At 42.7% G+C, this 12,361-nt stretch overlaps 2 protein-coding genes across 2 annotated transcripts; both read right to left on the reverse strand.

The window, feature by feature from the left end:
• Positions 1-8,370: 8,370 nt before the first annotated feature.
• LOC147245247 (myeloid-associated differentiation marker homolog) lies at positions 8,371-9,883 on the reverse strand. Its single transcript, XM_086185075.1, has one exon. It carries the CDS (start codon positions 9,684-9,686, stop codon positions 8,844-8,846), a length of 843 nt encoding a protein of 280 aa, XP_086041201.1. The 5' UTR covers positions 9,687-9,883; the 3' UTR covers positions 8,371-8,843.
• An 880-nt stretch (positions 9,884-10,763) lies between these two features.
• Positions 10,764-12,361, reverse strand: LOC147245248 (myeloid-associated differentiation marker homolog). Its single transcript, XM_086184987.1, has 2 exons — positions 11,947-12,361; positions 10,764-11,398 (listed from the first exon to the last, which is right to left on the reverse strand). The coding sequence occupies exons 1-2, from the start codon at positions 12,211-12,213 to the stop codon at positions 10,808-10,810; spliced, it is 858 nt and encodes a 285-aa protein (XP_086041113.1). The 5' UTR covers positions 12,214-12,361; the 3' UTR covers positions 10,764-10,807.

A 12,361-nucleotide genomic window follows, 5' to 3' on the forward strand; every position in this document is an offset into this window, starting at 1 on the left:
ATGTGAGTCAGGAGTTATTTTGAAAATCTCTTTTTTTCACTGCAAGGAAGTCTACTTTCTGGTTAAATCTGATAATATGCTAAGCAGTGAATCACTTCCTCCAGGCCCTTATATGTCAATTTCATTAGACATAAGAGACATGGCTTTTTATTTCTGTTCTTTCTCCTCACGTTCTGTCTCTCTCTTGGTCAGATGAGTCATTCTGGGCTCAAACCATTTGCATGCAGCGCCTTTCTTTCCGGATCAGTCATGCCCTCTGTTGGATCATATCAGAGGGGGTGTCAGTCATTGGTTTGCGATAGAAAGCTAGCAGGGATCAATTGGTGAACTTTACCAAGGCAACGGGAGTGCGACTATATGTGGCGTCTGTGGCTTTGGGAGCCCTGGACTGAGGGAAATCAGTATTTCACCTCTGATCATCTGGAGGAGAGAGAAAGAGTGTGGAGGAGAGACAGAAATGGCTGGGAGCTTGTTGAGACTGGGGAGGATCTCTGTTGAAGTCTTGAATACTGACAAAAACAATACAAATACTGCATCGTGGTTGTATGCCCATGTAATCATGCTTATCAGAGTGACCTTGACCTTGGGTTATCCTTGAGTCCTAGTGGACGTTTGTGGCAAATTTGGAGAAGTCCCCTGAAGGTTTTCCAGATTTATTGCATTTATGTGAGGTGACACTGACCTTTGATCACCGAAATCTTTTCAGTTCATCCTTGAGACCCTGTGGAGCTTAATTTGGACATCAAATGGACAAGCAGACAACATTATAGTCACAGGAAATAACATGGCTCCAGTTAAAAACCAGGATTATACTGTATTAATTGGGGAGCTTGTTACAGGACCATGAATGGGGGTGAGGTATTTTTGTGGGTCAACCTATAAGTTAGCATCGCCACAGGTTCCGCTGACAAAACCCCAATGTGGTTTTCATATTGTTTTTTTGGACTGCTGCTGAAAATAAGCTCTGTAGCTAATGTTTATGAAATGTTTCATTTAGCAAACGGAATCTTTGTAAATGAACCCCATCTATTTTAATGATTTTTTTAAAAAGCGTAAATACAGTCATTATAAGTACAGAGCAACGTCACGCTACGACGGACTACACGGCACGCGTAACTGCAATGTCACAACAACTGACTCCGCGCTCCCTTCGTTTTTGGCGTGATTATCTCCAATGTCCAGGAGGTCCTCTGTGGTCTCATTTAGTCGCTTGCTCCTAATGACGCTGCCAGTATTGTAATAAATATAAATAGACCTTTAAGAGCTGTTGTTATCAGGGTTCATCCCCATTAGGAGCTGTCACTCTTGGGGATGAACGTGTGAAGTTGATGCAGTCAAAGCCACAAGCCGTTAACACATATTAGATTATCCAACAAAGTGTAAAGGTGCATTGCTGCAGGGCGTTACAAGCACGATAAATGAATATGAATGTAAGAGCAACATTGTAACCTCATGGCCTTGATATGGTGTTGCTTCAATGAAAGTTTCTTGGATTTATTGCTTTAATTGACCAGGATCAAATATATGCACTCTGGCCCTCGACTGTGAAAGCACAATCAAACACAATATATAGAAATATTACTACTTCTAAGACAAAACCAATCCAAAAAGGTTGAGGTCTTACGATTTTTCAATCAGTTATGCATAGAAGTTGTCCTTAAAATTCACTCCAACAAAACCCCTTTGTACGGTCTTCTGGGGGGCAAAATAGGCGAGTTTTTCAGAGAATCTTGAAAGGCTATATTTTATTAACCAAATTAATCAGTTGACATAATTATAACTTGTCAGGACTTTTTTTTTTTTTAGCTGGATAGTGGGTGGATGAAATGAGCTTAAAAAAAAGAAGAAGCATCATTTGGCTTTTAGAGAAGTGACAGTGTCAGTCTGTGTTTAACTGCGCCGCCTGCTGAGACTGAGGCTAAAAGTGGAAGGGAATCAATAATTACAGATCGCAGGCAGCCGTGTGCTACAGACATTTCGAATTCAAACGTACATTTTCGGTGAAATCTGCATCATCTCGATTCTTCTAAGATGAGCAGCAAAAAGCAAAAGTCACCAAAGGCACCAAACCTTGACTGTTCGTCAAAAGGCCTTTCACTGCGGCTGAACCGTGAATTCTGACGGTTTCAACGTGACTCCACACAGTCGGAGAGTCCTGGTCTGAGAGCAGGTAGAGGGAAGCTGCGGGACACATAATAAGTGTGCCCTGCACCACTTGGTGGACACAGAGAGCAATATTCATGAAACCGAATGTCAAGCACCCTGCAATCAATGATGCACTGGTGCATTACTGACTCACGTCTGTATGTTGGGCAAACTCAAACACACACAAGTCGCGGCAGTCTGTCTTTAATTATTCCCAGAATAATTAAATCTCCGTGTCACAGATTGATCATTCTTACTGTTGGCAGCACAACTTGAGTATTTTGGAAGTTCCTGACTACAATTATCTCATGATGCTTCAAATGGAGCAGGCTTACAAGTGTGCTCCTTCTATAGATTAACCGTGGGTGAGGACTCGGAGAGGGCGGAGACGAAGAACGTGTTTTACACGTTGAAACGTTGCAGCAGATCAGAGCTCTTTGGGGGCGGCCATCTGCCTCGACCAGTTAGGGTGAAAGAGGCGGAGCGAGGGAGGGACCTTGATCTGGCCTCAGCAGCTCATTCACTCCACATTTTATTCATCTTCAAGGCATGAAATGACTTCCTGTAAGAATTCAAACGCAACTTTATTGACAGTTTTCATCAGGCCAAATGGTCTGTAGTTGGCCGCCGGCTGTACAGTGTGAGCACAGGAATCGTGAGCTTTAGCTTCACAGCACAGATTTAGAACGAAAAACATACGTATGAAAATCTAGCAATGACAATAATAGCTGTAATAACAGAGATGTGACGATTAATGATACTGTCGATTAATCCCAATACTAAATATCCTCAATGAAAATACTGATATTAGGGCAGTACTAACATGATTTTATTTACTATTTATTTATTCATTTCTGTATTTCCACATTTAGATATATTATTTCCAGTAAACTAGCATATTTTTTTGTACCAAACTATAGAGAGTAAAATCAATACACATGGACTGCAGTCCATCTGTTCATCTCCTGAAAAGTGCACAAGATACAATCTGCCTCATCCGGGACAGTAATAGGCTTTTATTATTGAATCAAGTCACACATAATTGGTGACAACATCTTTAAAGCCTTCGTGACAAATCACTCCGCCTCTATCTTTCCAGAGATTCTACACACAGAGGCAGCGAAGACCGCCACCTAGCACACGACGAATGAGCCCCGTCCCCCCCAAGACACGTCATAAAACATCATTAGATCCTTGATATGCCTCTGTCGAGTGTGAACATGCAGGGATAATCAAATACAAGGCTATTTGGACTTTTCAGCAGACAGTCCCGAAGTAGCTCATTAGTGATGACTCATTTCACCATGTCATCGCCCCAGAATGGATTGAGACACTGTGTGATTACAGCACAGTTGAATAAGCCAAACAGAGCAGGGGTTTGACCGGCGATAATGACCCCTGGGAAAGCAAGACAGTAGGTGTGAGTCGCAGTGACTCACATGCTTTAGCTGTTGCGTTCACCTCAGTGGGTCCCAGCAGGTGGTGGGACAAGGATGCTGGGGAAGAGAAGCATGCATGTCATTCAACAGAGTTCTTTCTTTGTATGTGGCTGATGTACTGCAGAGTATTACTTCTGCTCCAGAAGAAAAAAAAAAACTGCTCTGTTTTTATGAATTAGTGAGTTGTTTCACTAATACGGAGAGTTTTTTTTTTTTCATAGAATGCATCTTGTTGATGCAGAAAGTTTTTTTTTCTCAGGAAAATGATCTCATTATTTAGAAAAAGAGAGAAAAGCATGTCTCAAGTGAATTCAATATACCTCTGTACTGCTACATTCAAGTGCAAAAGTACAAATACAATTTTGTACAATACTTCATGGCAAGAGTATGTCCTTAATGTATGAGAGTATTATCAGAAGAATCTACTCAAAGTATTGACACGACCAGATGAAAATGCACATGATGAATGATGTACTGTTTTATATTATGTAGATAATTACAGTGTTATTACTCACAATATTATCAATTATTTCAGTAGATGCTAATATTCTCTCAGTGTATTCGTGAGTCAAATTATAATTTCAGCTATTCTTACGTAAACTGTAAAAAAAAAAAACTTTTTTCAATATTAAGTTATAGTCTCCATCACACGAAGACAAAAAAGAATCAATTACAAGGATATTTGCTGACATGCATACAAACACGTACAACAGAGACGGATGTAAAGTCCCACTGTGTTAAAAACATCCTGTTGTTTTTATCTGCATTCTAAATCCCAGACTCACAGACACATCCATAGACAAATGAAGTAATTTAGAAAATGTTACGGCATAAACTCGTTTGCATTTCTCTTAATTCCCCTACGGCTAAGACCTCCCTTAGCGGTCGGCTGCTCTCTCGCTGACCCGAGAACAGTGGAGGCAGTTGGGGTCATAACGATAACCAAAGAGATTCAAGGCAACTTTTGGATTCAGCTGAGTTGGCATTGTGAATTACTGTGTAATTTAACCCACCAGAGACATTTGGCCTCTGTTGAGGTGTGGTTGGGGAAACGGGACAGGGACTCTTCCTGTAACCAGCAGCTCAGGTTACCTCGCATTGGCGTTGAATTTATCTCATCTGCATCATTCGACCACCTTTTAACATAAAATACTCATGTCATCCTCACTCATGTTTGTCTATGGTGGTCTGAACTCAGGATGTCCAAGTGTAATATCTTCTCACCGTGATTGGCATGTATGAATGCAGGTGGGATTTTTTCTTGCTTTTTTTTTTTTTTTTTTTTACAATGAAGCAAAGTGAATTTTAGGATTTAGAAAAGCTTTTACCGGGTCTTGTTCATCCCTGTGAGAGAAACATGTTGGAAATTGTACATTTCTACAATACAAGTCAGATTTAAGCAGATAATAAGAGAATTAAATTCATCACTGTTGACGTTTGCTATTTTGTTGCCCCGTCACAAACCACGCCTATTAACCAAAGCAGAAATTTCCTCTTTCTGCTGGCAGTAGTTAATTTTCAACCAGCCTTCCCACTGTCTTATCATCATTGAAGCTTTTGAATAAGAGGAAAGGAATTTCCTGGGAATAACGCTCCCACCGCCCTTTAGAGGATAAGCGTGGCGTGTCAAAATAATTCTGTATGCAAAAAGAGAAAAAGCAAGTTGCTCTCCAGCTACAGGCTGTTTTTTTGTATTCTATATAAGACGTGAAGTACACTGAAGCTTGACTTTAATGGAATCCCTGGTGCAATCCAATTTAAACCTGATCTTGCAGCCTGCTATGGGCTGCCAGTCTGACCTATATAGACTATTGACTTAAACATGCTCTGCCTTTCTGACAGACTGAGACGAGAAGAAAAGACAAAATTCCATGCTTCAGTTGCTCTATTTGACCAGAGTTCGCTTAAATGCCACTCACACAGATTGGTGTGCCAGCTAGCACAATAGCTGCGAGATTACATGTGAGATTTAGTTGATGTCCTTTTAAGTTTCCACTTGGTTAAAAAAGAAAAGAATGAACTGACGTCATACTTTCTCCTCACCTTTGCCCACCCGAATGAATAAAAGACGCTAAATAAGAAAAAAAGCAAGTCAGCACCTTGCAACGAATCCAGCTGCTGCAGCTGCCTGTAGATTAAAGGATTTTCTTTTACACTTTTCCCACACTTAAATGCAGTCTGGGGGTCTCTCGGTGTCTCTCTTTCTTTTTACCTCTTTCTTCGTTTTTGCTCTCTTTCACCGGTGTGTCTGGTTTCTTCCCTCACTCGCTCCCTCACCTAATCATCTAAATGGGGGAGCTCTGTTGGCTTGTCAGTGTATGCCTCCTGCATTCAGTGTAGCAGTATAACATTAGACATGCCTGTACAAAAAAACATTAAAAATCTTGCAATGCATCTATGTCAATTTCCTCCCAATATGCCCAACAAAGCACCAGAAACTGTTCCATCCAGGAAACACATCCTGCCTCTGCGTGGGAAGTACATCAGAAACACATTTGGTGCCCATTTACACAGATTAGCCACGCTACAAGCGGGAGATGCGTGTCAACGCTGTCTAAAGCATTTTTTTTTTTTTAAAAAGAGAGCATGCTTTTAAAGCTATTTGGAGGATCTTGTTGTGTCAAAAAATACCATATTTTAACTACTTCTGGGTTGACTGTGTAATTTCAAAAGAGAGTTGGCTGGAGTCTATCCCAGCAGCCTTCAGGTGAGAGGCGGGGTTCACCCTGGACAGGTCACCAGTCCATCACAGGGCCAACATAGAGACAGACAGGAGAACATGGAGACTCCACACAGAAAGATCCTGTGCTGGAGCTGGGACTCGAACCCAGAACCTTCTTGCTGTGAGGCGACAGTGCTGACCACTGCACCACACAGAATTCACGTTGAAACTGAATATAAATTAAAGCTGCAAGCAGCGTTGTTCGGGCCTGAGCCCCCGCGCGGCCTACGGCCGCGTCCTTGACACCGGCCCGAATCCAACGGTGTAATCGGCAAATCCCTAGGCCTTGTAGTTGAGGAGATACGAGCCTCAGTGCGCTGCACAGTGTGACTGCAGAGCTGAGAGCCGGCCCTTTAAGAGCCCCTCCCTTCTCTGCTCGCTCTCTGCCATCTCTGTCAGAGTGGAGAGCAGAGGAGGATTTGGCAGTTTTACTGACAAACACAGTCATAACTCTGCATATGTTGGTCAAAAGTGTAATGTAAAGACATCAGTTCGTAGAGTTTTTTCTCAGGAATTCAATGGTGTGTTTTCTGAAGGTGTGAGTGTTTTAGTTTAGAAGCTACAAATGTTTGTTTGAGAGTATGTACATGAGGGCAGAGAAGCTCCAATTGTGGTTTCCATGACTACAGTAAACAAATCTCTGCTATCTCTGTCAGAGCTGAGAGCAGAGCTGCCAGCTGGCCCATTAAGAACCCCTCCCCCGCTGCACTTTCTTTGATCTGTGCTAGAGTGGAGAGAGTGGAGGATTAAGAGAAATGTAGTGTGTAAAAGCTGAATAACTCGGCCTACGTTGGTCGAAAGTAACACAAAATACCATATTTTTGTAGGGATTTTTGTCAGGAATACAGTGATATGTTTTTAAAAGCTGTGCGATGTATGGTATAGACGTGAGAAGCATTTGTTCGAGAGTATGTACCATGAGAGGACACGGCCTCCCCATTGACTTCCATTGTAAGCGTGAAACGTGTCTCCCCGACTTTGACGGCTTATAAAATGGGAACCGAGCGCGTAGTATATTATTCTTACTGAACTTTTAATCAGCACAGTTGGGAGAGTAATGTGTGAAAGTTTGGAAGCCCTGGCATTTACGGTTTAGGAGGAGATAGATTTTGTTCGGGGAGTAAAAAAAGTCCTGATTTTGACAGTTTTGTCCAATTTGTGGACATTCTGTTGGAGATAGGTGAGGGGTCAGAGTGTGAGAATTGTTCGTCTTGATGAGACGAGTCCAACGGTGTTGGTCCCATGTCTGTGGGAGTTTTGTGTGAGGAGTTATAGCGCGCGAAATTAAAAAAAATTATCTTTTTTTTGTGTGGCTCCCTAGGTGGCGCTATAGACTTTAGTGGCGTTTTTGTTTTTGATTAGTGAATGTTGAGACATACCGAACGATTGTGCCGAATTTCAGTGAATTTCATGCATGTTCAGGGGGTCAAATTAGATTATGCGCGTTATGCGCATTATGCGCATATAGCACGCACTCATTGAGAGCAAGAACAGTATAATACCAGGTTTTGAATGGGTGTGTATGTGAAAACTGGCTCCGGGCCGTCTGGCCCAGTTGCCTCATGGGTGCTGGGGGGGCCTGGGACACTGTTTAGTGTGTGTTTTTAGTGTTTTTACTGCTGCTAATGTGTTGCTCTGCCGAGCAAACATAATAGGGTCTTCGCCAGAAGTACCTTCTGGCTCAGGCCCTAATTAAATGTATTATATGACATGAAAAACTTTCCTATGAATGAGAATTATTAAAGAAAAACTCCATAGAAAGTTAAGGCAGGCTGGCTCCCTGCTGATGCAGCACGCGTGAACCTCAACCCCAGGGAGACGCAGCAGTCAGCGATGCAGACACGCTGCAGAGGAAGATGCAAGGTGTGTGTCTGAGGCCTCAGAGGATGCAGTACATTCGCAGAAGACAGAGTTGAGACTGTCTTGTCTCTGCAGCTTTGGGTCTGGCAGAGCTAGCATTAACATTAGCGAGGCTAGTCTAGACACTGATGATGCTAGCGCCAGGGAAGATTGATCACAAAAACACTGGTTAGTATTTTAATTTATTTTCTTCACTTGGTCAAAGGAATACATATAGGGAAGTACATGTAGGCTTATTTGCTGTTCAGATGTCCTTATACCTGATAATCAGAGTGTTTCCTCTTCATTGGACGGATCAGCTGCTGTGGTTATGTGACATCATCATTTCTCTCGCTCCACTTAAGCAGTAGTTGGTAGCACCCACATGTGCAATAACCTGAACTAGGAGTTCATTATTATTACACGTATTACACTCTGTGTATCAGGATACAAAGTTCTAGCAGGATATTTATTTTGACATTTATGACAGTGATACAACTTTTTTTAATCATTAACCAAATCTTCAGCGTACTGTCGTGACTATCTGTCATTTCATTAAATACAACAACACCAATGATGAATTCATGTCTTTGGAGCACAGTGGCCTTAAAGTTCTCTATAAAAGCTTCACCGAAATCTTTCTGTAAACAGTAATGCATTGTATTCCTGTTCAGTGTTAGATTTGATTAGCAGCACCTTCACTGACAAAACACAAGCCTTATGGAGTACACAGTGTCCAGGGCGTAAACAATGAAGTTGAGAATTGTCATGATGGAGACCATGACCAGTTTGTCCCAGGAACACAGGTAACCACAGTTAGAGGGTCTCTTATTGTTGTGGAAACTATAGAGGGGCCAGACCACCACAGCTGACATGTACATCACAGCTGCCACAATGTTGTATATGATCACAAACCTGTCAAAGAACGGTAAAAATGAGATCATCTGTCCAACGGTGAGCAGGATTATGAGGATGGCGAAGATGAAGCACAGGGAGTAGACGGCCACACACCACTGCAGTTCAAAGGATTTAAGGTACTGGTGACTGTCCAGAGATGTGAAGATGAGACAGGCGAGGAAGGTCTCCAGCAGCTTCATCACACCAGGAAAGGTAGAGAGGAAGCCGTGGATTTGCCCGCTCGGACGGAGGTGTGTTAGGACCACTTCACCTGTGTACACCCCGAAACAGACCCATGACACCACAGAGGCGCCAATCTGTTGAGGGCAGTTGCTGCAAGAGAAAAAGATGGGGTAGATGATGGAGGCTGCCAGGCACATGAGGGTCGCCAGCATCGCAAAAGCAGTGGTGAAGTCATCCCATGCGAATGGTAGTTTCGTGCTGAGAGTGGTGAACTCCAGGATGAGGATGAGAAAGGTGAAGAAGAAGCAGAAGCACCAGGTGAACATGCACCATGCCCAGTATGGTGAATCCTCGCTCCCAACTGTTGCCACCAGGCTGAAAGTAAGACAAGTGAGGATGGCTGCTATTGTTCGCGCGATGCCCACTGGCTGGGTGAGTGACCGCATGTCAACACTGACCATGGTTGGACAGTGTGAGTCTCTTTGACCTAAAAAAATAAACCTTTTCTTGGATTCTGGATGGATCGGCTCAGTCCATCCTTTAGCAGAGCAGGACTTTCTCCAACAGTGAAGCTGCTCTTCTGGCTTCTAAACCGGATCCTGTGATGCCATCCATGCAGGCTAGCGCCTGTTCTTGGATACAGAAACTCATGTGTTGTGGTGTGTATTCAAACACAGTATCCGTGGCTTATCTGCACAGTTTATGGCCCCCGTGTCATGTCGCTGATTGGTTACAGGCTTAGTGTTATCATGTACCCATCTCGACACACACACTGGACTCTGGTCCTGAAGCCCCAGTCAGGGGCTAATCTTGGGAAAGGTGTATGTCCAATGAGAAATCTAGTCTCATCTGGCCTTAAATTCAGAAAAACTGCAAAAGGCAGTGAGGGGTTTTCATGAATAAAGACGATTCAATTTCAGGCTTGATGGAAGGAGTTATTTTGAGCATTTATATATAACTCACTGACGCACATGAAGGCATGCAACCAAAATAGCAAATTTACGTTTAATTGTTTGTTCTATACTTGAGTTTGTGGTTCCATTCAGTTTTGGCCTCGTTTTCACTGATACATTAAGATAGGACAGCCAGGCTCCCATCTCCAAAGGTACTCACTTGCGCACGTTAGAAGCCTGAACACACGTCATATGTTCAGTACATATGGCAACACCGAGGGTTAAATAGATTGTTTGACAATAAAAGATTTAGAATAAATAACAGACAGAATACCAGAATGTTATCAACTAATGATGATGCGACAAAAACCTCACACATATCATTCAGCACCGAATATTTAATTCACATTGGACATTAAAAAACTGCAAATGAGAGAAAAGGGTGTGGTAGGAACACTGTATCAAAACAAGAACCCGTGAAGATGAAATGAGACTGAACAAAAAAGAAAAACAAAATCTGTCGAAAGTACAGACTACACATTTGGCTACTGGCATCATTTAATGACATTTGAAAGCACCTTTTTGGCTTATTCATTTTAAACTGATCCAGAAAGATCCAATCAATCACAATTTTTTTTTTGGAGGGGGGGGATCATATTCTATCTCAAAATACAAAGTGTGGTTTTAATTTATGTTCTGCTGATGAATAAAACCAGTCTAAAAGAAAAAACTGTATCCACAATGTATGCAACAAGGTTAAAACAGGTCAAAAAAGAGACAACCACCAACTTATCCCATAGACAGTAAGACTGATTGGAGCACTGGCTGGGTCTGGTCCTGTTCTTGAAGGCGTACAACGGCCAGATGACCACAGCTGTCATGTACATCAATGTGGCCAACACATTGCAGACAATCAGAACTTTGTCAAAAGGTACGGGGGAGAGCGGCAGGAGGCGACTGATGGTGAGTATAATGACAAGGAGGGCAAAGATGAAGCAAAAAGAATAGACAGCAACACACCACTCCAGCGCCCCTTCGCGAGAGTACATGTTCCAGTCCAAGCAGATGAAGATGATGCAGGCAACAAAAGCCTCCAGGACTTTGAGAAGGCCAGGGACTGTGGATAGAAATCCACTTATCTCACCAGGTTTGGCCCGAGTCAGCACGACTTCAATGCTGTACAGGATGAAGGCCAGAAAGGAAGTAACCGTTGCACCAATCTGTTCGCCACAGTTGGAGCACGAGAAGTAAATGGGGTAGATGATGGATGTTGTCAGAACCTGCAAGACACAAATGGAAAATATCAGTGTAAATAGAATCCCTCTTTGGAAGTGTTCGTGTGGCTAGTAAAAAATGAAGATGCAGAAGTCCAGTGACCTTTAAAAATATGCTGGACCAAAGACACCATGAGACAAAGCAAGATAAAGGCCAACACGTAGCTTTTTAATGAGACAGGTTTCGCTACTGGAGGACATCCCATTAAAGAGGCACCTAAGGGAGCCTTGCAGTACTGACAAATGAGACAAGTGTGGGTCATGTTAGAAAACCTCTTTCACTCCATTTAGCCCCCTTCAGTGACTAAATCTACACACAGTATATCATTTTTAAAAATATGGGCCTGTTTAACAATTCAAGTGCTTAGGGAGAGAAATAGCATTTCCATAGTAACCTCTTTATTAATGGCTGTAACTCCTATTTTGTTGTGACATGGATCTAGCCGCGGCCACCCAAAACCCTTTGTCATCCATTTTCAGTAACAGTAACTTGTTCAACAAGCTGCCACATCTTTATTTAAACAAAATACTGAAAAGGAACTTTAAGAACCCACCATCAGGGTAGCCACCATGGCAAAAGCAGTTGTGAAATCATCCCAGGAGATCGACAGCTTTGCACTGACAGCGGTGAACTCCAGGATCAGTATGAGGAAGGTGACACAGAAGCAGAAGCACCAGGTGAACATGCACCATGTCCAGAAGGGGTCATTGACGTGGAACACCGATGCCACCAGGCTGAAGGAAATACAGGTGAAGAACAGCTCCAGCAACCGCACGATGCCCACAGGCACCGTCAATGTCTTGAAGTCCAGCGTAACCATGGCAGCAGTGGCCCTTTTCTCAATTGGGCTTTAGAAAGATCTCTAAATCTCTCGTCTCCTTCTTCTGCCTGTAATACTTCTATTTTTTTCTTTTTAAATATTCACTATATTCAATCCCTGCCCATCATGCTGTTTTTGCTGCCTATGA

Source organism: Aulostomus chinensis, chromosome 18 (assembly GCF_037954235.1).
Source record: "Aulostomus chinensis isolate RoL2024-O1b breed Wild chromosome 18, RoL_Achi_v1.0, whole genome shotgun sequence".
Classification (NCBI taxonomy): domain Eukaryota; kingdom Metazoa; phylum Chordata; class Actinopteri; order Syngnathiformes; family Aulostomidae; genus Aulostomus; species Aulostomus chinensis.